Below are 23446 nucleotides of genomic sequence, written 5' to 3' on the forward strand. Positions count from 1 at the left end.
CTTACACACTGCTAACTGCTCTACAATATCAAAGATCACGGCCGCCGTTCCAGAGCTTCAGGAAGTCTAGGAGAGAGCCCGGAGACTCGCCGCGGTGGGAGAGCAGGTATCCCGCGCGTGACCGGTAGAGGGAACACCGCGAGCGCGATGACATTCAGGCAGAAAGGGCCGGGAAGGATTGCATGGAAGCAGAGACACGACAGGGAGAGGGATAAAGATGACAGGAGAAACCGTCGTAGGGAGAGGGCCGCCCTTCATGTCGCTCCTCAGTGTCCAGGTCGAAGTCGAGAATCTCCCGTTTGAAGCCCCAGAGGACAAAGCCAAGCTCAATTTCAACTCAAGTGGAGTGCTCATTCCTTGTTAGTCGGTTATACTCTAGCACTCACGGTGACACGAAGTCCCACAGGTGAAGATGCCGCTTCGGCGAGGGGGTGCAAAGTGTTGATGAACCTCACATGGTAGCCGCCCATGGCCGAACACCGCTTACGCCTGTGGCCAATGAAGCTCCTTTATACCATACAAATACGTCCAGAACGATGCATTATTATACAGATTAGAAAAAGTTACATCGCGGCCACCGCACCAAGAACCACCCATCTGAGAACGCATTCAACCACAGGGCGCGCATCGAAGGTGCGCAGTTTTTTTTTTGAAGAGACACTACAACTTGGGCTTGGGGCCGTCGTGGAACTGGTCCTCGGTAACACCCTTGCCCATTGCGGCGGTCGATGACACGCCGCCAGTGATGGTCTTCATCATATTATCCGCATAGTCTGCGCCGCTCCACTGTGACTCACCTGTCAGCAAAATACGGGCAAGAGAGAACGAGAATGATAACAGACCTTCTGGTGTGTGAGGACGTCGCACCCAATCTCGCGCTCCTTGCGCTGGATGAGCTCGACGTACGCCTTCATGCCCTCCTTGGCAAAGTTCTTCGCAAACAGGTCGCTGATGTACCCGTTCGAGTGGAGGCCAGCGAGCTGCCGAGGCGACGCATTAGCCAGGACCACATTATAGCTTCGCATCGAATACGCACCGTGATGAACTGCCAGACGAACCCGAGCTTCCCGAGCTCCCACACGTAGGACTTCATGTCCTCCGTGCTGAGGCCCGCGGCGTCCCAGTTGAAGGACGGGCTAAGGTTGTACGCGAGCCACTGCTCGGGGTACACCGCGTGCACGCCCTCGGCGAACTCGCGCGCCTGGGCGAGGATCGGCTTCTTCGTCTCCATCCAGAGTGCATCCGCGTATGGCGCGTACGCGATCGCGCGGTTGATCGCGCACTGCGTGCCGCCCTGGTACCGGTAGTACCCCTCGCGCGTGCGCGACGCGTCCCAGTCCCAGTGCGGTACCTGCCGCAGCCCGAACTCACCCTGTGCGACCTCTACCGCGGCCGGCCACGAGACGTGCGCGACGCGCGCGTGGAAACGCTCGAGCGTCTGCGCGGAGGCGCCCTGCGCCTTGAGTGCGTTTGCGAGCGCCTGGCCGAACAGCATGATGCCCGCTGCGCTCATCCACTGCTCCTCGACGGCCTCGAGCGCGGCGCCGCTCTTGCCCTGCGACTGCGCCTCGTTGAGGACGACGACGAGCGGGCGCTGGTGCGGGTTCGTGCTCCCGAGGATGAACGGATGGTCGCGCTCGTCGACGTTGGTGGTGATGAGCGCCGCGGCCTCCGAGTCCGTGCGGGCGACGACGAGGTTCTCGACGCCCAAGACGTCGAACTGGAGGCGGATCGCGACGAGGCGGTTGATGTGCTCCTGGATGGGCACGAGCACCTTGCCAGCCATGTGCCCGCACTTCTTGGTGCCCGCCGCCTGGTCTTCGATGTGAATGCCTGCAGCACCCTTTTCGACAAACATCTTGGCAAGCTTCATCGTCGCGGTGAGACCGCCGTGACCAGTGTCCGCGTCGGCGACGATGGGGCGGAGGTAGTCGATAACAGGTGTGCTAGCGAGCTCGGCTTCGGACAGACGCGAGCGCACTTCGCGCTGCTTGCGATCGTGGAACAGCTGGGCGTTGAACAAGTGCTCGACCTTGTTTGGTACGGTGTTCGAGGGGTAGTCTGCAACGGCAGGCTCAGTATAAGTATGGCTGCAAAGAAGGGAGCAGCGTACCAGCAAGGTCAGGTCCGGGCTCGTTGGTGCTCGAAGCCGTGCTCGAGCACTGCCAGCCAGAAATGTAGACAGTCTCAAGGTACTTGGCCATCTGTGTTACCTGCACGGGATCGAGACTGAATGCCATGAGCTGACGAGCCGACACTGGCGACACTGGTGTACGTACGCGCCGTATGTGTGTGAGGGCTCGCCCCTCTTGAACTTCTCATCGAGCAAAGCGAAGAGCTTCTTCGCCATGATACTGGAGGGGTACTGGATAGAGAGTGTGCCACGCTTGGAAACAACCTGCTCGGCGGTGTAGGGTCGCTTCACCTTCCTGAAGCGATGCTCCTGCTAGCGAACTTAGCAAAGCAGCATCTAGACAGGGTCATCCGAACGCACCCTCCACCATTGTTCAACCTTTGCAGCCTCGGCCTTGAGGGCAGCGCGTTCACTGTAGGACATGGTAACGATGAAAGTGGTGCCGGCGGGGGTTCAGGTGGTGGGGGGTGAATGGAGGGCTAGGCAGGAGTACGCGGGTGCAGGCAGACCTAGATGTTTTGTAGGCCCGCCGTCCGAACTAGACTCGGGAAGACCAAAACGAGGTGGGGAGAATAGGGGCATGTGATTCACTGTTAGGCCGCTGGGAGCCGAGTGCGGGGTAGCCACCGACTGTTCTCCTCCGCATCGTGGGGCGAACAGGCCGCATCTCCTTGGCTCCTCGTTCCAGGCGTCCCTTCGGCCGATGAATGCTCTCCCTGGGACCCCATTATCCTCAAGCATACAAGGAAGAACGTTTGCTCGCCCGAGTGAACATCTGGGTCCGTTAGGGCGGTTGGAGTGTCTTTACAGTGGTCTGAAAGAAGCTGGCTAAACCATCTATTTGCTTTAACTCCTCCCAGACAATACACACGGCAGCGGCACTGCTGTGTTATAGGGCGTGTATAATGACGAACGTGATGCAAGTCAGGAGTTTGAACGGCGTTCCTCAAACTCGTGGACATTGTCTTCGGAGGTTGTGCGATCTCGGACGCCCCAGTCATGGTTGCCGACAAGAGCGGTTTCGATCCACTAACGGAGATCCGACTTCCACTATGACAGGCGATCTTTACGCGTGGCCCCTCGTCAGTATCGGAGTGAATGACACAAGAAACAAGGTTGACGACGAACCTGTGACGTCCGCACACTGCGACGTGTCTTCAAGCGCGACTCAAGACCGTAAACACCGACAAGAAATGACCGTGAGGGAAGACGGTGCCGAAAAGCCACCACGCCAGCATCGTCAAAATCATTGCCGAAAACGTAGTCAATTGAATCAAATACGGGATGATCTTCAAATGCAAGCGCGTGCGGAGAAATGCGGGGCCGGACGAGCGTTGACAACGGAACGCGAGGGATAGACGGAACGACGACGGCGGCGACTACTCCGGATGACTCCCAGGCTATATGCGCATGACTTTCTCGTGAATTCGCCTGCCAATGATATCATCCTCAACTTGCCTTGACTCATGCTTGCGGTTCTCTAGACAACAACCACGATGAGGACGGGTTCGTTGGATATGTGTGTATGCGTCGTCGCAAGAAGGGTAAGGAAAGAGGTGAGCATATGGGCTCGAGCTTGAGGTCCAGGGCGCCTTACGTGCAATCCCCCCTGCAGCATTCCTGTTGTAACTACCTCAACTAGAATGTATACTGGCGTTGCGCCGTTGCCCGCCGCACAACCGCCGTGCACGACGGAGTCCGAGTTTGTAATCTAACCATACGACGAGCGTCCCTCCAGTCTTTCGGGCGGCTTCATTACCAGAAAAATCAACGTTTGTCTCCCTCATTCCACTCATCTGCAACATAGCGGGAATGACTTGTACAAAGCGTATTCAGGAGAAGGTTCGTCGCTGTATAAATTTGTCGATCCGCCACCACAAGCTCGCTAAACGGCCACCATAAGTTTGATCAATTTCGCAAGCATAGCAGCAGTAGATGTAAGTGGTCTGAGCATCGCAACTTGGTGAGCACCGACACCCTCGGTCGTCCTGCAAGATATCATTCAGCGGGGGAGGTGCGGGTCTCTGCCTTGCAGCTGTATCAAGTGCTCCGCCAGCGCCAAATAAATCAATATCGACGTGTACAGTACGAGGCTGGTGCGCAGAAACCGGCCTCGGCTTACGAGTGTGTTTGAAGCATCGTTATAACGATGGGCTTGGCAGACGCGTTCAATGCCGGTCTCCGTAGACTCCAGGAGCGACACCCAGGAGCTCTTCGATTTTGATAGCTTTGTCGTATGCCTAGTAAGCCCCTACGTTCAAAGGAGGATAAGCGTGCTGATAAATCTATGTTCACTAGAGGGTTCCGTCGGTCTGCCACGCAGTGAGAGGCTTAACATCATGGTCAAACAGCTTATGCTCGACGTCCTCATCAGCGTGGAGGGCATCAGACCGCCCACATTTTAAACAATGTATACCGACCGGGAGCAAGCTGTGTACAGCAGCGCCTAACACTGTCATGCTGCACAGGGCAGTTGTCGTGAGTCTCAATTCCGAGCTGCGGCTTCTACAACCTAACGCCCTTCAGTGCTTTCGCAAACGTAGGAGTGTGTCAGCTTTTGGATTAACGTGGTGTCGTATCTCATCTTTTCCACAGCAAACGTCATATTCTTCAATACCGCTCCCAATGAGTTCGGACAATCACTCTCCGGGCCGCCGATATTCACCGCAGCCGAGGGCAAGATCATCGGCATTTACGATTTTGAGGAAGATATACACGTTGCAGCGAAAGTGTGTATAGTAATTGTGCGATACGTCTGCTTCGTTGACACATCCGCTACCGCATCCGCAAACTATGAAGTTACGATGTGGGCTGTCAGCCACATACGTGGCCCACCTCAGCACTTATGGTAGTATAGTGCTTCTTGGGGATTTGATATGCTCTGCACTCTTTGACCGTCTGTGCGCGGCCTATGTCATGAGCTCGCACTTCACCGCAGGCGCCGGACAGGTCATCGAGGCGAGCACTGTTCTTCGCCTTTTCACACCCTTCCTCACTGGCATTTGTTCAACAGGATGCATACGCCGCAGGCCGGCTGCTGTTCCACACAGCCGCGTACGCCCCGTCGTCCTCGAGATCTACGCCAGCGTCCCGCTGGCAGGTCGCGACCGACGCCGTCGAGCAGTCTCCACGGCTCGGTGGCATTTTCGAGCTCCAGTTGGTCCGCCTACCCGAAGGTGCAGACTCCGAGAAGCTCTGTGCTGGCGATGAGTGGAAGCTGAAGGACCTCAAGGAGCCGGCGCAGGTGTGTATACAGTTCACGAGGCGGCGATGCCAAAGCGCAATTGAGAGTGGACGGAGCAGATATTGAGGAAGATACTAGTGGAATCGTCTCGGCGAGTTTAGTCGAACGCATTTACGAGAGGTGCGCGCTTATGGATAAGATATCATACAAAGCAAACAAATACTCGTTTTACCTTCGTGACGGCGCGGCCCTGGTCAAGTCGCAGCGTGTGGGTGCTGGGCACCCGAAATAACACAGGCTGCCATCGTGAAAGGAAAGGGAGAAGGGACAAGAAGATAAGCTAAGGGGCATGGGATCCTAACAAAGGAGGCGGTACACAGTACAGGACGCTAGGACCTGGACCTGCCACACTTCGCTGGACCTCGGCCTGCCGCCCAGAGGGAGAAGGGGGATACGTACTGAGGGAGACCGTTCCCCTACGTCGTGCGTTTCGTCCAGGGTCATACGCACGATAATTCACAGTTGCGAGCAAATCTGCTTGAATACATGACAACCAAATTGCGACCTAGGAACTGCTATTTCGCCGCTTCGCTAGCTCCGTTAATTCCAGCATACTGACTCCTTCGCTGAGCTTCGTCGCTGTCCAGATATGTCACTTTAGTGTCGGGGCGCCCGAATCCCTGCGCTGCGTCCTTCAGAAGCACGCCTCACTTGATCCCCTTGAGTACTTCCTCTCCCCGTTGCTGTCTCTATCCCGCCTCCGATTCTTCGATCACGACCCAGTGTTCCTTCCGCTGCCTACCGGCGTGTAGGGCACGTCACAGCAAATCATGCCCATGGAAATTGGCCACGCCGAAAGGCGTAGACGGCAAGCCGTCAGTGCCGAGTTGGAAGGATATATTACCGCCAGTTCATCTGACTACCACCAGCTGCAGTACCTCCTCGCACGAGAAAGCTATTATATCGAAGATTCCCAGCTCTCTATTACTTGCACAAGGGCGTCAGCCTGTATGCTAGAGCCGAATATGTTGTATATGGGATTCCACCTCGTGTGGATGTCAAAGAACTGCAAAGACTCACGCTCCCCCATCTTCACAAACCCCTGACAGTCCCTCAGACCCACACTCTGTGCAGCAAGACATCCAGCCGTTGTCCTGGTAATTTAAATCGTCACCAACACAGAACTGTTCAGTATTATGAACCAACCTTATGTAGTTCTGGTCGGTCCTGTCATGGGGCATCATCTGGGCGTCCAAAGCCGCCCTGAAGCTGGTCGCTTTGTTCAGAAACTGGGTGCCCTCCATCCACCTCGCAATCAGCACGAATCCGCTGGTAGTCCGCCCACGGGAACGAATCCGTCCCACCACGAATCTCGGCTTGTCCATAGGAAGCCCAGCGGTATCCGCGCGCTGGTAGTCTCCATATAGGCGCTGGAGCTGTCGTCTGGAACGGTAAACCTTCCATGACCACAGTACATCGACTCGCCAGATCCCCAGCGCCCCACGACTGGTTTTTCTATCCTTCAAGTACAGCGTCCTAGTGATATGTTGGTCGCCCTGAGTGTACGCGAACTCCACGTCGTTGTAGTCGATTGACATGATGGCTGGTCGCGGCGGTCGACTATTCTGTGCGGAATGACTGTAAGTACACGTAGAAATAGGATATAATATAAGGCATGCCTTCGCTCCGTGCAGAAAGATTGAAGGAACGGAACGAAGGGGGGAACGGAATATAAGGCGAACGCGAGGGCCTTGAAGCACGAGCGGGGTTTGAAATAGAACTGCTAAAAGAGGAAATTAGATGTCCGAAAAGAGAAGGGACGCTTGCCATAACCGCCCGGCGCACGCCGAGCCTGAACCTCAGCTAACCCTGCCGTACTGCAACAGGGCAGTGTTAGGAGGGTCAGAAATAATCAGAGAGTCTGGGAGTCGGGGTTTCTGTGCCGTCTATGTTGTCGGTGCTCTCCGCACCCTTCCATGTTAGGTTAGGTGTGACGTTTTGTAACGCACACGTCGGACTAGTGCGTTAGCATCAGGAAACAGGATTTGGGCCCATAGTGCTCCAAAATGCTCCTGTAGCACTCTGTAGTATTGTGGACCTAAGTCTTTTTCCTGATGTATATCTCGTGACAGAATGTCACCACTAAAGTCTCACTACGCCTCGTGCATTTTTTCCATGCTGTCTCTGCTGTTCATAGCCTTCATGCACTCCCATATGCTCTATACAGTCTATATGATCTGTCCAATGTACCTCAATCCTGAGATATTGGTATGTGTTGCGGAAAATGCTCGACTCTAGTTTTGGCGCCTATTCTACCCTGCTAGGACGGGCATCCGTCTAGTAATGACATCCAGTTCTGCCCCAATATGTGGCAATGAAAAGTGTACACACAACATAAATATGCATGTGGTATATTTCAGAATTTATTTAAATTTTATTGCTTTGGCAAGGACCTCCAGAGCCGACACCGCTGCCCAATGTGCTACGAAACAACGAGTCCAGTGGGTCCTGCAAGTGAGCGTGGTGGACAATATTCAGTAACAACAAGGGATTTGAGACTAGATACATCTATCTTCATGGTGCGAGGAGTGCATCCAGGAGTACATCCTACCCAAGATGCACTCAACGTAGCTTCCGGAGCGATCCCAGAAGTTCGTACGGCTGGATTCCTACAGTGTGAGCGGGGTGTGTCATTTGAAAATATGCCAACAATGTACTCGCCATTCTAGCACTTCGAGGACTGCAACATCGACGATGGCTTCACAGAAATGGTACTACTAATTGGGTTCAACCTCGGCAATAGCTAACTGACCGGTCAACGATATCTTGACTGACCCTTGGGGTCAGACCGGTCAGACCCGGGTTACGTATGAAGCCATTCCTAGGCTTGCATGTACATGCACGAGGTCATGCACAGCGTGACTACTTAAGATAACATTGGCGCCACGCTATCTACATGGCCTTGTCCGGCTGGTCATTCTCTAAAGCAAGCTCCTCAGCTACGGATATGAGAAATCACTTGCGACCGTCTGGAGTGCTGTAGCTAGGGTAGAGCGTGCTGAAGGTGCAATCTTTGGTAAAATGCGCAACCATCTGCATTCTGGATCCCAACCATAAGATAAAACGCAATTTGTGCACGACTCTTGCTTACGCGCCGGTGAACTCGTCGTTGTTGCCCGGCATGATCGACTTGCGGAAGTATCGCACACTAACAGCCTGCATGGGTCTGAGCAACGAAGAACCTGGCCATCTGGAAATGCAACTCACGCTTGTGATGGGAGGATTTTCCTTGGGGACTTGGGCACATTCCTCGAATCCACCGAAGCGGTCATCGCGGCGCAAGACGACAAAGTCGTCGTGGGTGAGGTCATCGAGGTCAGACATGACCACGGCGCCTCTAGTTTCTACCCCTGGGTAGTCGCCTGAACATGGGAGGCCCCTTTCAGTAACTGTGACCAATGAGGGACTATTCCCATGAACGCCACATGTAACACTGGCAGCTGCGAAGGTCCCATGGTACCTTCGAAAAAAAAAACCCGCTACTGCAACAGAGAGTGAGCCGCTCGTCCGGCCACTCGTTGATCTGATTCGTGTGCTATATGTGGTATTCCACCACATAGGACACGTCTGAGACCCCAGTCTCTCTTGAGATATCTCTTCTTCTGGTTAGCCGTGAACAAGGGCAATCACAACCCGTTCGGATGCCCAGAGATGTAATTTAACTCAATAAACTCAGCCCAATGTACTTCCGAAGTCATGCTCATCTTGCTCTTGTCGTAAGAATACGTCCGATGACTTAGGGGGATACCCGGAGGGGCAGAGTTCGAGAGGTGGGGGGGAATGGGATATATGCTGGAGAGAGTCGTCTAGCTCAATACAAGTCTGGGATTAAGCACAAACGTGCCTTCCCGCTGTCTCTATATCTCTCGACCGAGGGTCAAATTGTCTTGAACTATGGGTAACAGTACTGTACAAGCGTAAAACCAAAGACAAGGAAGGAAAGCCGGTATCTGCGTCGGAGAACGGATAGGAACTTGAAGTCATAGGAACACCCAATAGTAGCTAGCGTACAGTGTTAGCGCTGAATATCTTTCCATAATAGGGGTTCTGCCCCTATGCTTCGTCGCTATCCTCCATCTACTCGGTCCTCGCACCACCCTGGCGACCAGCCGTGATCCCGGAGAAATACTGCGGCGCGCCGTGGTCCGGGAGGTCAGCGCCTGGCTGGAGCGTGAGCTGAGTGGCGCAAACAATGACCTCGAGCGAAGGCACGTCGTTGAGGTCGACAACGGCCTTGTTTGCGCGCACGATGCGCCACGAGAGCTCGCGCTTGAGGTACGGTTCGACGACGGAGGGCTCGAAGGAGCCGAGCCCGGACAGGCGCGAAATCGCCGTGTCGAGATGGACGAAGCCCTCGGTGACCTGACCGGCAGCCGCCTGGGTACGGCAGTTCGCGCATTGGGTCGCAGAGGAGTTGACGAACGCTTGGTGCGTGCCGACGAAGGAAGGGCTCTTGCGCCACTCGCGTGGGTCTTCGGGGACTGGTCCGAGGAAAATGAGTACGGAGAAGCTGCCACCGAGCTCGTATTTCTTGACGCGGATCCGAGCCGACCAGTCGTATAGGCTACTGCCCGCGTCGCCAACGGGGATCGGAGGCAACTCGGTGTTGGGCCCCGGGTTGTGGGGTGCGGCAAGCTTGCTGGCAGCAGGCGTCGCGAGAGCAGCACTAGCAGGTGCTGCCGCAGCAAACGCACCGGAAATAGGGCCGCCGTACAGTTTGTTAATGGTCTTCGCAATGGCGGCCTTGACTGCGCGCGGGTTGGTCATGTTAAGCCCGTTGAATTCGGGGTAAGTATAGCCGAGCTTGTTCGTCGTCGTCGTTTGCGACGAGAGCCAGTACGCGGATTGCGATTCCCAGAATGGTGCCAGCGCTATCGTAGCAATGTCAGTTGTGCGGCGAGGGTCGGGCGATAGACAAGCACGCACGAGTCTTTGGGCCAACAGTAGCGTCATGCGGGATTGTCCACGTGCCCTCTGGGTACGCAAAGTTCAGTCCAGTTCTCCGTGGGGTCAGAAGAGGGAACTACTTGCCTTCCGCCGGGCCATTTGTCGTCCAAACACCTGGGTTAAGGGCCGACCACAGAGACAGCATACGGTCTACATTGGCATGGTGCAGGAAGAAGATAGGGTCGAAGCCTGCGACCGAGGGGTCCGTCATTTGACCGCCACCACCTATATCGCTATGTGACAGTCACGATCAACACTTTCCAAGGACATAAAGGTTATCGAACTTACCCGTGGATGAAGTCATGGATGGCCTCAAGGGAGCTGGTAGCGCTGCCGCCGTCGTCAGGGCTATGGTTGCTGAACGCCGGCCAGGTGTGCACGCTGGTAAGTAGGCTATAAATACTCGACGTAATACCATCCTGGGCAGTTTGGAGGGTGCTGATACAGACAGAACATTCAGAAAGTTTACCCTGGAGGAGTCATCTAGAGCACTCACTCAGTGAGTTCCTGAACGTCTGTCTGCGCGTCCGCCCCATCGGACGTTGGGTGGCGCAGCGTCGTCTGCCAGGCACTGTACGGTGTCGGGAAGCTGGGATCGATAGGGTGGAAGACGTAGGCGTATAACGGATTGGTCACCGCACCACGCCTGCCGTCAGGGAGGGTGATCGTAACCTGCTTGTCGGTGATGACCTCCGGCGGCGGGACAGAGTTGACCGCCCAGTCCCAGTATGGCGCACGAAGGTCCGCTGCAGCCTTTTCCCAGCGGCCATGGTCAACCTTATACGTCTTCGCAATCGCGGCAGCATGCTGGTGGAGAACTTGCTGCGGTGTCTATCAGTCACATTTTCTAATACATGGCAGACGTAGTATGGGCACGAACCTCAAAGAGAGCGACGTAGGGACGATGCCATGTCGGGAAGAGCATAGAGCCGTGGGTGCAGTAGCCCTGCCACTCGGTGCCCTCGACAGCTTCCTTCCCGCCCGAACCGTCCCACTGCACGTAAGGCAAGCCGTGAATACCGCCGATCTGGAAGAACGACGTAAGATCGCTCTGCTTGTCCTGAGACATCGCCGCTGAAAGATATCGTCAGCATGGACCAGAGACAATAGAAGGTGAACGAACTCAAGGCCTGGATGTAGAGCGAGAACTGTTCCTCAATCTTGACGAAGTCATTGATCTCGAGGCGATTGGGATCACCAGCACCCGCGGTGCTGCCGCCGTGTGCTCCGGTGATGACGAAGTGAGACATATCAGCGATGGTGAAGAAAATGGATGTCGGGTAGAGTCGACTGAGGCAATAAACCTGGCTGTCGCGGAGCTTATATGCCTCGCCCGCGAGCGCCAGACGGCCAGCATGCTCAGGTTCCGGCCAAGGAACCTGCGCGCGATTGAGTTCCACTCGTTTGGCAGCTGCACAGTGCCAGACGCTCTATGGAGTACACTAAACAAGACGCATTGGTGAATGTGATGATGGAGGAGAATGGACGCGGCAAGCCTAGTCACCTTACATTCCTAGCACTGCGACGGGCATTTGCCAATATGCGACCTCCGGAACGGCACTACGCAGTCGCCTGGAATGAAACCTTCCAGTCACGAGTGCACCTTGTGGCAGACTATTTCTCGCCATCTGTTCGAGCGGAGGTCTCCAAACTTTAGAGGTCGGGTGTAGGACTTTATGTTGGCAGCGGATGACTATACCGGTTGGCCGCCCAGAAGCCCGAATCAGCCGCCCTACTAAGATTTCAGGGCGTCTCCTGCTTCGAAAATTTGCTATATTGGCTTGAAGATTTGCGTACACCTTGGCAAGGATGACAATATAATCAATTCCTGGATGTCGGTTTTGTGGGCTGGAAATACGTATGTTTTGCGGGGGAGATAGGGCATGACACAGATCTGGCCATGATCAAGCGTCCAATGAAGCGACTGGGCGGTATATTGTGCTCCAATCGTCGTCATTTCACCTTGAGCTAAGATGCGAGTGTGATTTAGAAGACGACTTACGTGTCAACCAGCTGCCCCTGGAGAGACAGTCATGACTTGAAAGCAGGCGCTCGGCATACGTGATGAACCGACCTATCACGGATCGCTTTTTCACCGATGCTGGTGGCATCTGGTCACAGTATACTTAACACTACTACCTCGGAATACGCCTTCGGTGCTGTGCCCGACCCGACTTGCGCAGTTCAGCTGTGGCGTATGGCATAGCTGGGCCCATATGGGGGCACTAGTACGAGCGGCCGCCGCGACCTTCGCGCCGCGCGATATGCATGTGAGGATCCAGGACCTGCACCTGTGGCTCTCCCTGCCTACCTTCGCCATCTTCTTTCCTTCCTCGCTCATTCTTTCTCTGGGTCATCTGTGTGTGTTGTTGTGGTTGAAGAGGCCGACGCTCGCACTGTGGTGTACTAGTCAGCGCTCAGCTCTTATCGTATTTCGTATTAGCCGATCGATTGTAAAGGAGACGGAACCTGTAAAGGAGAACGGAACGGGCTAGTGGTGGAGTCGCGCTAAGGGGAGCTGTGCACTGACAGCGACTAGCAACCGCCTTGTGTAAAAGCTTAACTTACTTTTAGAGCGCAACAAACAAAGGACCGAGATTCCGGGACCTTCGTGTAAAAACCTGCCTAACACAGAGAGCTGAAAACCCGCATCCGGTTTCGGGGTCGAGGCGCGATAGTCGCTCGTGCAATCGTGGGAACCTGTTGCCGCCGCATTGGCGGGGCCGCGTCGTTTGGGATAAACTTCAGCATCGAGATTGAATATTGAGGCCTGGGGCCTGAGGATGCCAAGCGCTCGGGTGAGGTGAGGGAGAGATGCAGGATACGCAAAGAGTGCAGCAGCACCTTAGTGTCGTCATGAGTCGTACGTAGTGCTGAGTTCAAAATACATATGTCGTCGCGGGTTTACAAGGTTGCAGGTCCCTACACACCTGAGCTGTGTATGAACAACGCATTTTGTCCTGTGTCGTCTATTTTTCTTTCTAAAGGTATTGTAAGTCGGACAAGGCCATTGATAAATGTTTAGAACAGATTGGTGATGTGCATACTAGTGAAAAACAGTGTCAACCATCTGCGCTACAAGATGAACGGCGACTTTACCGAACTACTATGGTTTGATGCACAACGGCAGAATGCTCCGAAGCGTGCAGACTTGACCTCTGATTTTTGCAGCAAAATGCATACACACCTCTCTCGGATGTACAGCGAAGCTATCTAATGAGGGTGATAAATATATAAGTTCCGGTTTAGACAGTCTTCGACTACAACTTCGGACCCGGACCTGCCCGTTCTTCCTTCAGGTCTCTCAACCATGGCTTGTATGCCGCCAACTCTCGTTGTAATCTGCCCAGGTGAGCTTCTACCATTCCAATACAGTCGAGGCCAATGACGAGCCTCAAAGGCGGTCTCTGCAGTGGAAAATTCGTAGATCTTCTCAGTAGTCTTGCGGACGTCGCCTATCTGTAATCTCGAGTCTCTTACGCTCCTTATAATGCTCCGGCTTGCAGTTTGACCCTCATACCCGCGAGCGAATGATAGCACCTCCGCCTTGTAGAATATGGGCGTGCGTACAGCACCTAGTACGATGAGAGAAGTCTACCAAGTAGGTAAGAGTAATGTTTCGTGTTGATAGACAGTGCCTCGACATGCCTTGATGTTCCATTTGGGATCTATCTCTCCATCTAAAGGCTTCCAGAGCTGAACAGTGGGCATGGACGGATAAGAATTCATATCATACTGAATGGCGACAGTGTTCTCACTGGCCTTACTTGCGCTGTGGTATCCGACACCCGCAGCCGGTGCAGTGCCCGCATATGCACTCATCGTCATAGCCTGCCCCCGACGCCCGGTGGATTCTCCTCTCTGAAGAAGCGCACTGCTTCCCTGCTCACATTCGCCGCGCCCCAGAAGTTGGTTTCGAAGACGTCACGCGCGGCGGTCTCGGGCGTCCCTTCGACCTCTCCAAACCCATGCCAGCATTGTTGAAAATAATGTCGACACGACCGAAGATGCCTTTGGCTTCTTTGAAGGCGCTCAAAATTTCGTCAGGTTGCGTTACGTCCAGTCTAGTTACCAACAGCTGTGTTGCTGGGTACTTCGTCTTGAGAACATCAACGTCTGAAGGTGTACGCAGCGTGGTGACAACCTTGTCGCCCTTGAACAGGGCCAGTTCCGTCACAGCCCTGCTGATACCTGTGGACGACCCAGTGACTGCAGACGGTAAGATGCAATGATTTCGACTGAACAGTTCGCATTGCTACATGCTCAGCCAAATGCGAGCTGCAGACATTTGCGAGGGGCTGGGCAGCGGGTGGTTGCACTGGACGAAAGACTTACGATGGCATCAGCATGCGCGAGACGTTACATGGTATGACTGGGAACCACCAATTATCGCACGCCCGTCGTCCGCTGTCAGACCGACCTGGCGAGTATACTTGAGATTATGTCCACTAGATGAAGACTGGCGGAGATTTGCGTCACCAATATTTGTGCCAGGAGGCTCGACTAACTAGCAGCACTAGCATCGGTACTGCCAGTACGATAAAACCTGCGGTACTGACCGCGGCGCGAAAACCAGAATGTTTGAGTGGAGGATGTGAGGTTTCCTAGATTTCACACGTACATACCCAATGAAGATTCCCGTCCGCACAGTCCATTCTTGTATAATATTCCCACGCATAGCCGTGGGAAATGCGCCCGTTATGGGCGTCTGCAATATTGGCCCGCCCCGACGGCCGTGGTCACGAAGCGTAGTCTCCAAACACTCCATTCAGTTCTCCCCCGGTCCTCACCTGATATCGTGGAGCTTTAGGAGAACTAGAAAATATGGACGCAGAGAACCGTATTCACGCCGCTTCCAAATTCCTTCTGCAGTCTCCCCCAGGAGAGATCAACGACGTGCTTAATGGTGCGCGTACATCAGCTCGGGTATGCGGGACTACGTGTAGCTAAACTGTGCAATGCGCTGCAGATGTACGTAACATTATATCAGATGACGAAAGCCTGCAGACTGGTATTCTACCGGCACTGAGGGAGTACAACCTCGCCCAATTCATCACTGCCGAGGTACCAGGTCACCAGCATCAAGTCAGTCTTCCCGGTCTCCGCAACCTCATCAAGATAGCTAAATGATTACATCCTGTTCCAACAGTGCATCGTTAGTGAGGCCGCACGGGTACAACAGGCGGGTGGTGAGGGTGATGAAGAGCAACAGGATAGATTTTGGGATCCCAGATCGCGGACGAGCTTCCGTTTCGACCATCTTGCTTTGGTGAGCGTTCTCACACTGAATATCTAATAGTACACTGATCTCCGACCTCCTCTGCTGTGTATAGGAAGCATCTGATTTAGAACCTATAGAACCAGACGCGGACTCTGAGCCATTCAGGTACGTTACATGCCCACCATATGCAGAGGATGATTTGCTGATAAATCGTACTCACAGACTTGCACTCGAGAACTCTTCGCTGACATACCTGTCTGCGCACTTTCATGACGGTGTTGCCGCCGTCTTCTCTACCCAAGGCAACCCGGATCGCTTCATAATCCAGGTGGTCGCGAACAAGTACAATCCTTCGAATTTCTGGTACGCATCCCTCGCATAGCCCTGACAGAGTACATAGCTTATATCTGCCTACAAAGGTCTGGGCGGTGGCGTTCAGAATACATTGTCAACCTTAACGAACGAACGCTCGAGGGCAAGATTCTTGTGAACGTCCACTATTACGAGCAGGGCAATGTACGTCTCCCTTCTTTATATCAAATATCTTCAGTTACAAACGGTCGAAACCAGGTGCAATTGTCTACTTCGCACACTGTTTCGCTTGAGCTGCCCCAAACTATCTCTGCAGAGAATGCTACAGCCTCTGCATCAAAAGTCCTTGCCATAGTCGAGACGGAGGAGTCCAAGTACCAGACGTCCCTCAACGAGGCATATCAGGATATGGGCGAGAAGACGTTCAAGGGTCTCCGGAGAGCTCTGCCCATGACCCGTGCGAAGATGGACTGGGACAAAGTAAGCTTCGGCTTGCCCCGTTCTCTGGTCGAAACTAATTTACGTCTCCTCTCAAGGTCCTTGGGTACAAGCTTGGTCAGGAATTATCCGCTAGCAAGGGCGGATTCGCAGCAGCATGAATGCGCCCCACGTCACGAGAAATACGGATAAAAGATTATTGTATCATACTAAACGCAATGTACAAATGTCGGCTTGATGACGTGAGTGCATCGACCGCGGTGATGTACAGTAAGAAATGTGAAGTGTGTGAGTGTCTGTGACGGGCTGAGCAAGACGCTTATGTAGATGTATACCAAATGCTAGTCAGTAAGATGAATATTGGATATAATATTAGTGTCGCTTCGTTGCGTTCAGCGAGGCAGCTTTCTTCTGGTTGATCACGGCCACTGCAGCTCACCCACACCTTCGTCGAGCAACTCTTGCTCCCGTCCATTATGCTCAACATCCTTCGAAAATGAGGCGAACGTTCTCGCCGACGGCCGATCCTGTTGGCTCCACACGGCATCAGCCGCGGTTGGCGAGCTCTGGGAGGCCGTATGAACTGGCATTAGCGCCGTCGATAGCGAGGGCGGCGGAGGCAGCTGCCGCGCCTCGAGTGCCTCGATGCGCTGCTGGAGGAACTGCATCTGGTGCATGGAACTGTTCATGAGTTCCATCGAACTGCGCATCTCGCGCATCGCGCCGTGCATCTGCTCGGTCGCATGCTTGAGCCGGGTCTGCCGCGCACCAACGTCAGCTGGCGCGCTGTTGGAGCGAGACGGGGGAAGAAAACCAGACCAACCTTCATGAGTGCGAGTTCGCCGGGAGTGCCTGGCCCCCCTGGGAGGCTCGGAGCCGGATGGACGGCCCAGCTGCCACCGCTCTGACGTGAGTCCGTGCTGTGGGACGACCGCAAGCGGGGCGGACTGTTCTCTGTGAGCGGTGTCCCGCGCAGGCGTTGACTCGGCCTGCCACTTGATTCCGCAAGCAGCGACATCGAATCTAAGGAGCGCTTCCTCCCGGGTTGTGAGACGGCAGTTGAAGAAGCTGTGGATGGGCGAGAGGAAGCGGTTTTGACTGCTCCTTGCGCTTGTAGGATTTCAGTTGAAGAAGCAGTGGATGGGCAAGAGAAGGCGGTCTTGATGACGCCCTGCATTTGTAGGATTTCTGAGTCGTAATTAGGCGTAGACTTTCCTTGTGGTGAATGGCGGACGGACCTCTTGGTCTGTACTGGACCAGAATCTTCGCGTATGGTTTATCATGGGGGTCTATGGTAATGCCGCCGACTCCCTGGATAGGTTTAATAGGCACTTCTCCACCAGTTCTGAATGCAAGGATCATCGAAGATCCCGAAAAGAAAACAAGTAGGTAGCTTACAAGACGGCCGGCGTAGCCGCACGAGCCTTGCCATAGCGCGCGGTGTATGATACAAGAGCAGGATCCTGAGGCCTGAATTGTTCGATGCCTGTCGACCTGCAGCGATAGATGGAGAACCCGATTGAACCTGTATTCTCCCAAGTGAAGGACCACGGGTCATGGATCCCTTTCTCATCTAGGATGCCTCTCTCCTTAGCACACGAATCTTCAGAAGTGCATAGGAAGTCACCACCATTGAAAACCAGGCTGCGGAAGCGAAACGGTTTCGTCGTAGTCTCGGAGACATATATGCCCGGAAGCAATTTCTGGCCCGGCGCGAGGTAGTAGCGGCCGATGGGACTCCCGTCGACCGTTATGGACACGGAAACATCCTGTAGGTTTAGGTTGTTGGTGAGAATTATTTCAAAGTTCTGCCCAAAGAGACGTTACGTTCAGAGAGCTTTCTGTGCTATGAATCCGCGGCACACGACACTCACCTTGCCCGAGGCGCTCGGGACGAAGCAGCTCGCGGTGCGCTCATCGGCAGACTGCCAAGCATATTCTTCCAGAATCGAGCCGCCGCACACGATGGAGATAGAGATGCCGTAGTTGCTGGGCATGGCACGCCCGCCCTCTCGAAGAGGCCGACGCGATGCTAGGGGCTGACGACACCCAGAGAATATGCATCAGGAATACAAATATCTCTCGCGAGGCGGACGAGCAGTCTGGCAGGCGTACCTCTCCTCTGGTCTCGAATTGTTCCCGAAAATCGTTGTTGTCCTTGGCCTACAGATTTTGTTGTATGGTCGTCAGAAAAAGTGGTGGTACTAGACGGTAGGTGCCGCATGTTGACTCTTGAAATTCGAATTACATGGCGCTTATCTAATATCTTGCGATTTCCCACATGTGTTGCGCCGCGAAAACGTTGCGCCTTCGGCAGGTCACCCCCGTGTCCGGTTCATTAGTAAATTCTAGACCCTGACGACACACGACGATGCGGCACCAGTCTAGCAGTACAGCAGTAGTCATTGAGTTTCACCTTGTTCTACATATTTATCTACAGCCTGTAACCTTCCGCCTCTGGGTACGTCGTGTATCCAGCGCGGATATCGTCTCCATGGCCCAGGTAGAAGGTCTTGACATCCGGCTGCGTGTTGACGGGCAACCCGCGCTCAATCCTTTTCTGCAAGTCCGGGTTGGAGATCCACAGCGTGCCGAACACCACGCCGTCCACGACGCCTTCGTCGAGCAGAGACTTCGCCTCGTCGGGGCTCAGCCCGCCGTTGACGAAGAGCCGCGTCGGCGTCGGGTTCTTATGGTCGAGGTCCGGCGCAGGCATTGCCGGGCCGCGGATGAGCCTCTCGGAATGCTCTTTGAGGGACGCAGCAGGCGGTTTGATGATGCCCCCGTACACGGCGAGGACATTGTGCGGCGTCCCGCGCCTGCATTCTGCGTCGGGACAGTTGTCCTCCATCTGCTTGATGTCGGGCCTGACGGGTACAACGGGGTCCATGATCGGAACGTAGCGGACGAGCTGGACGTGTGCGATCTTCATGGCGGAGATTTGGGTGAGGTAATGGGTGAAGGTCTGGATGGTGTCGGGTAGAGGCATTCTACGAAGGGATGAGCGCACTAGACGAGAAAACAAGCTCGGACTACATACCCGACGTCATTGTAGCCTCCGCACGGATTGACTTTGATCCCTACGCGAGCGGGACCCCAAACATCTATGAGAACCTTGAGGCATTCGAGACCGAATCTGCAGCGGTTCTCCACGGAACCACCCCATTCGTCTGTGCGCTTGTTGGAAGTATAATCCAGGAACTCATGAACGAGGTACCCATTAGCCGAGTGAACTACATCCACTAGATATCAGATGTGATAACGCGCCAAAAGCAATACAACGTACGTTCTACGCCATCGAAACCAGCCTTCTTCGCCATCTTGGCGGCATGTCTGTACTCTTCTACGAGGACCCACGGGTCTTCGATGGCAGTGGGCTGAAAAATGATGGTTAGACCATGGCAAGGGGCTATATTTATTATGCTTACCGTAACGTATCCCGGTTTTCCGGGCAGTGTTCTAAATTTGCCACCCCGGGCAGAAATAGCAGAGGGTCCAGGTACAGGCTAGCTAGGGCGTCAATAGCTGTCATACAGACCTGCGTTTGGAACCGGCATACCTTGCCTGCTTTCTTTTGCTCAGGCATGTCCGGATGAGCGACACGCCCCACGTGCCAGAGCTGTGTAGGCCGACGTTAGGAAGCGAGAGGACTGATAGACGGGGCGCCGTACCTGGCAAAATATCAGCGCGCCGGCTTGGTGCACACCATCTATGATCCGCTTCCACGCCTCGACGTGCTCTTCGCTCCAGATTCCTGGCGCGTTCGGCCACTCCGTGCCTTGCTGAGAGATGAGTGTACCCTCAGACATGATCAGTCCGCATCCGCCCTTGGCACGTTGTAGGTAGTACTCGAGGTTAACTTCGTTCGGAACGTTCGTAGGCAAGGAACGGTTCCTGGTGAGCGAGGCCATGACGTTCCTGTTGCGGACCACGAGATCGCCGAGGTTGAGCGGATCGGTTATGTTGGCTGACATGGCTTGGATAAGCAGCGGGTTAGAAGGGAAGGAGTTTGAGCAAGTTGCAGTCGTTTTGTGGATATATATACCAATCTCCCACAGCTTCCGAAATGCGATAACCGATAGGGAGCCATTCATTCGAGCAGGGCAGCTGACAAGTACGGTTCGTCGGGAGTAGAACCAGTTTCGGAGTGGAGCGAGGCTGGGTAGGCCGACTCTCGCATCTGCCAATCGCGGGGAGTTGTCTCGCCGCAACTAGCCGGGCCCCACTTCGAAGGCAGTCTGAGGGGTCGATAGAACCGACGGTCATGATTATCACTGGGTGAAACGGTAAGGACGACAGAACTTACAGATCCATTCAGCAATCACATGGCATGTAAGCAAGAGCGTGGGGTCGAGCATGACGGAAATGGCGAAGGTTCCTGAGTGCTTGTTGGCCGCCATTACAGCTTGGGCACTCAAAAACATTGACGAGTTGTCGGTGAGTCTGCGCAGTGACGTAAGTACTACCACTTGCCTGTGAATTTGGATGCTTGGCACAAGATAACGAATTCACGACTTACGTATGGCGAATCTTGCTATTTGTGCCTCCTATTGAGCGCACCCCTGTAAGATTCGTAAAGACAGGGTTGCGGGCGAGAGCGGCGAGAGTGGAAAACGCGCTCCCGGATCACTCCGTAAGTTCCCACGCAACGCCACAAAGCCGCCGTCTCACGTGATGCGCTGCCGGGGTCCGCACAGTCGAACCACAACACTACTCGCGCAACCCCAAACAGGAACTAAATGTCATATCTCCGATGTATTTCGGCAGCTAGGGCTAGCGCTCTCTATGCGCTCGCTGGTTGTTCTCCGGGGCGGAGGTCCGCTCGAACCTAATCTTTTGTCGCCCCACATGATTCAAACTTGCATGGTGCTCGCCGGCAATAAATTTGCTGGAGACGACGTCGTCAATCTGCTGGGTTGGCTGCTATCCCCTTTTTGTACTGCACAAGGTGTGCACTATTACATGTTCGTCGTCGATATTCTCGCCGGACATCCGATAAACTGACGCTACAGCTCAGCTTCCATTTGTATATCACTGATGCGTGTTGAAGACGGCGTTTGATGAAGAGATGCCTGATTCCTTTGACAGCAGGCCATATCTCTGACAGTACCCGAGATCAGTGCAATCAACAAGTCACCTGGGGGGACCGACGGGTGGTAACTCGCCGCAAATGTCCCCTGACTTGACTTCAGCGTCTCCCATCCGAGGATACACAGCTACGTTCATCAGCTACTGCCGCATGACTGTCCTTGAAAAACCAAAGACAACCTTTAAGCAGCAAGTCCATGTGCAGCGTTGTCAAATAGACTATGTTGCCCACATGGTCTGTGGCAAGGCCGACCGATCCGCGCCGTCTTTGAGGCGTTCTCTATTCTATATCTTGTTTCCTCGTCGCTTGTGGATCGGAACGCCCAACCTCTCTTTCGCGTTCTCAGCTGTCGCGAATTTTTTATGGGGTAAAGGCTCCGCGTATAAATACCGTTCGAAAACTGTACGTTTTGCAGGGGTCTTAGGTCTCCCTTACGCGCGCTCACTCGAGCCAGCAGCAATGAAACTCGCACTCTCTAGCCTCCTCGTCTTCTCGGCTACCCTAGTCAGTGGGCGTACCTTCACCGTCTACAACGGTTGCCCATTCACGATCTGGTGAGCATATCCGCTCGATGTTCACGATACGCTGCTAACGACTTTTGATCGTAGGCCTGCTGTAAGAGCTCACCAGTGTTCGCGTAATAGAACGACTCCCTCACTAACGGTTCACAGATATTCACTGATCTGAACGTTGGCAGTGCCACGCCGGACTACGTCACGGGGTACCTAACTCCTGTTGTTTTCTTCTCGTGGCACTGATCAACTAGGAATATTTTAGATGGGAGGCGGCCGCATACACCACTGTTAGCTTCTCCGTCCCCAATAACTGGCAGGCCGGACGCATCTGGGTACGCTATCAGAGGCAGCCCACGATCCCCAAACTAACATTTGCGATGCAGGCTCGCCGCGACTGCGACTTTAGCAACCCCAACCCCGCCACTCAGTGCGCTGATGGTGGGTGTAACGGAGGCCTCGAGTGCGACCCGCATACAGGCACGGTAGGTGCTGTAGTCAGTCAAATTGCTCGTTGAGGGCTCGTTCCATTTGCTAACCTCAGGGCGTCCCACCTGCTACCTTGGCTGAGTTCACGCTCTCCGGCAGCGGCAATCTTGACTACTACGACGGTGCGTACATAGTGTTCTCGTATGGCCTTATTCTTGCCTAACCATGTATGCTAGTTTCTCTTGTCGACGGGTACAACCTGCCCATGCGCATCGACAACGACCAAGGGTGCGGCATTGCTAGCTGCCCGGTCGACCTCGGTCCTAATTGTAAGTGATTTCTGCAGTTCAAAAGACCGCTTCTGAGATTCTTCATACGCTGGAAGGCCCGGCCGCGTTGAAGGGCCCATACGACTCGACCGGTTTCCCAGTTGGCTGCAAGAGCGCTTGCGAGGCCAATCTTGACGGCGACCCCGGTGAGTGCATCGTCCGCGCATGTGCACATAACTATCCTAACGCGTTACCAGCGAACTCGCCGAACTGCTGCTCTGGCCAGTATAACACTGTGGAGACGTGTCCCTCGTCTGGTGTCGCATACTACTCGTACTTTAGTGAGTACTGTCTGTCTGTTTCGTGCTGCACAGCGACTCAGGCTCCTTGTTTTCCAGAGAGCAACTGTCCCAACTCGTATGCTTACGCCTTTGGTAAGTCTCCATCCCTGTATCTTGGACATTGGTCTGACGAGGACCACAGACGAGAACAGCGGAACCGCTCTGTGGAAGTGCAACTCTGCCCTCAACGCCAACTATCAGGTCACGTTTTGCCCTGCTAACTAGTAACTGCACAGGGAGCCTGTAATGTCTGGAAAAAATTGTTTCTTAGATGTAATGCTTCCAACCAGACCGGAAATATGAAGTTTGGACGACGTTGGCGGCTGTAATGAGGGGTTACTGTAAACTCCGATAGGTTCACTAGTCCATTTGTTCCCCGCACCATTCAGTCTGCATAATGTATAGCACGTGAAACGGAGCTCTTGGCGCAAAGGCACGGTGTGACAGCTGCCAGGACTCTTGTCAGATTGTACGAAACCGCTATATGCATTTGGAGTAGGCGTCATGCAC

At 54.2% G+C, this 23446-nt stretch overlaps 10 protein-coding genes across 10 annotated transcripts; 3 read left to right on the forward strand and 7 right to left on the reverse strand.

Moving 5' to 3' along the window:
* Nucleotides 1–440: 440 nt before the first annotated feature.
* On the reverse strand, nt 441–2602 carry PHACADRAFT_262369 (uncharacterized protein). The gene is made up of 6 exons (XM_007399676.1): nt 2495–2602; nt 2280–2443; nt 2114–2229; nt 1037–2061; nt 843–980; nt 441–786 (listed from the first exon to the last, which is right to left on the reverse strand). Exons 1-6 carry the CDS (start codon nt 2555–2557, stop codon nt 661–663), a joined length of 1632 nt encoding a protein of 543 aa, XP_007399738.1. The 5' UTR covers nt 2558–2602; the 3' UTR covers nt 441–660.
* A 1532-nt stretch (nt 2603–4134) lies between these two features.
* Nucleotides 4135–5649, forward strand: PHACADRAFT_262373 (uncharacterized protein). Its single transcript, XM_007399677.1, has 5 exons — nt 4135–4377; nt 4433–4612; nt 4661–4679; nt 4730–5092; nt 5148–5649. Exons 4-5 carry the CDS (start codon nt 4928–4930, stop codon nt 5442–5444), a joined length of 462 nt encoding a protein of 153 aa, XP_007399739.1. The 5' UTR covers nt 4135–4377; nt 4433–4612; nt 4661–4679; nt 4730–4927; the 3' UTR covers nt 5445–5649.
* A 627-nt stretch (nt 5650–6276) lies between these two features.
* Nucleotides 6277–6916, reverse strand: PHACADRAFT_101432 (uncharacterized protein; the record flags this gene model as incomplete). The annotated part of the gene is made up of 2 exons (XM_007399678.1): nt 6277–6472; nt 6525–6916. The coding sequence occupies 2 exons, from the start codon at nt 6914–6916 to the stop codon at nt 6277–6279; spliced, it is 588 nt and encodes a 195-aa protein (XP_007399740.1).
* A 1417-nt stretch (nt 6917–8333) lies between these two features.
* Nucleotides 8334–8702, reverse strand: PHACADRAFT_199452 (uncharacterized protein; the record flags this gene model as incomplete). Its single annotated transcript, XM_007399679.1, has 3 exons — nt 8334–8418; nt 8470–8534; nt 8586–8702. The coding sequence occupies 3 exons, from the start codon at nt 8700–8702 to the stop codon at nt 8334–8336; spliced, it is 267 nt and encodes an 88-aa protein (XP_007399741.1).
* A 455-nt stretch (nt 8703–9157) lies between these two features.
* Nucleotides 9158–11596, reverse strand: PHACADRAFT_262375 (uncharacterized protein). Its single transcript, XM_007399680.1, has 7 exons — nt 11449–11596; nt 11206–11399; nt 10822–11147; nt 10614–10763; nt 10410–10558; nt 10305–10352; nt 9158–10249 (listed from the first exon to the last, which is right to left on the reverse strand). The coding sequence occupies exons 1-7, from the start codon at nt 11573–11575 to the stop codon at nt 9456–9458; spliced, it is 1788 nt and encodes a 595-aa protein (XP_007399742.1). The 5' UTR covers nt 11576–11596; the 3' UTR covers nt 9158–9455.
* A 1871-nt stretch (nt 11597–13467) lies between these two features.
* Nucleotides 13468–14980, reverse strand: PHACADRAFT_177357 (uncharacterized protein; the record flags this gene model as incomplete). Its single annotated transcript, XM_007399681.1, has 7 exons — nt 13468–13732; nt 13776–13919; nt 13974–14021; nt 14073–14156; nt 14201–14281; nt 14323–14534; nt 14947–14980. 7 exons carry the CDS (start codon nt 14978–14980, stop codon nt 13586–13588), a joined length of 750 nt encoding a protein of 249 aa, XP_007399743.1. The 3' UTR covers nt 13468–13585.
* A 114-nt stretch (nt 14981–15094) lies between these two features.
* Nucleotides 15095–16489, forward strand: PHACADRAFT_262378 (uncharacterized protein). Its single transcript, XM_007399682.1, has 8 exons — nt 15095–15231; nt 15295–15410; nt 15475–15594; nt 15659–15711; nt 15769–15909; nt 15966–16062; nt 16117–16338; nt 16395–16489. The coding sequence occupies exons 1-8, from the start codon at nt 15150–15152 to the stop codon at nt 16455–16457; spliced, it is 894 nt and encodes a 297-aa protein (XP_007399744.1). The 5' UTR covers nt 15095–15149; the 3' UTR covers nt 16458–16489.
* An 8-nt stretch (nt 16490–16497) lies between these two features.
* Nucleotides 16498–18470, reverse strand: PHACADRAFT_262379 (uncharacterized protein). The gene is made up of 7 exons (XM_007399683.1): nt 18412–18470; nt 18171–18335; nt 17927–18104; nt 17695–17869; nt 17535–17641; nt 17120–17484; nt 16498–17054 (listed from the first exon to the last, which is right to left on the reverse strand). The coding sequence occupies exons 2-7, from the start codon at nt 18291–18293 to the stop codon at nt 16716–16718; spliced, it is 1287 nt and encodes a 428-aa protein (XP_007399745.1). The 5' UTR covers nt 18294–18335; nt 18412–18470; the 3' UTR covers nt 16498–16715.
* Nucleotides 18471–18730: 260 nt separating this feature from the next.
* Nucleotides 18731–20270, reverse strand: PHACADRAFT_165282 (uncharacterized protein; the record flags this gene model as incomplete). The annotated part of the gene is made up of 6 exons (XM_007399684.1): nt 18731–19286; nt 19337–19529; nt 19583–19673; nt 19725–19802; nt 19856–19915; nt 19968–20270. 6 exons carry the CDS (start codon nt 20268–20270, stop codon nt 18731–18733), a joined length of 1281 nt encoding a protein of 426 aa, XP_007399746.1.
* Nucleotides 20271–21823: 1553 nt separating this feature from the next.
* On the forward strand, nt 21824–23316 carry PHACADRAFT_212566 (uncharacterized protein). Its single transcript, XM_007399685.1, has 11 exons — nt 21824–21939; nt 21994–22000; nt 22057–22106; nt 22163–22232; nt 22284–22382; nt 22442–22508; nt 22563–22655; nt 22712–22801; nt 22853–22936; nt 22994–23029; nt 23079–23316. The coding sequence occupies exons 1-11, from the start codon at nt 21845–21847 to the stop codon at nt 23159–23161; spliced, it is 774 nt and encodes a 257-aa protein (XP_007399747.1). The 5' UTR covers nt 21824–21844; the 3' UTR covers nt 23162–23316.
* The last annotated feature ends 130 nt before the right edge of the window (nt 23317–23446 follow it).

Source organism: Phanerochaete carnosa, assembly GCF_000300595.1.
Source record: "Phanerochaete carnosa HHB-10118-sp unplaced genomic scaffold PHACAscaffold_9, whole genome shotgun sequence".
Lineage (NCBI taxonomy): Eukaryota > Fungi > Basidiomycota > Agaricomycetes > Polyporales > Phanerochaetaceae > Phanerochaete > Phanerochaete carnosa.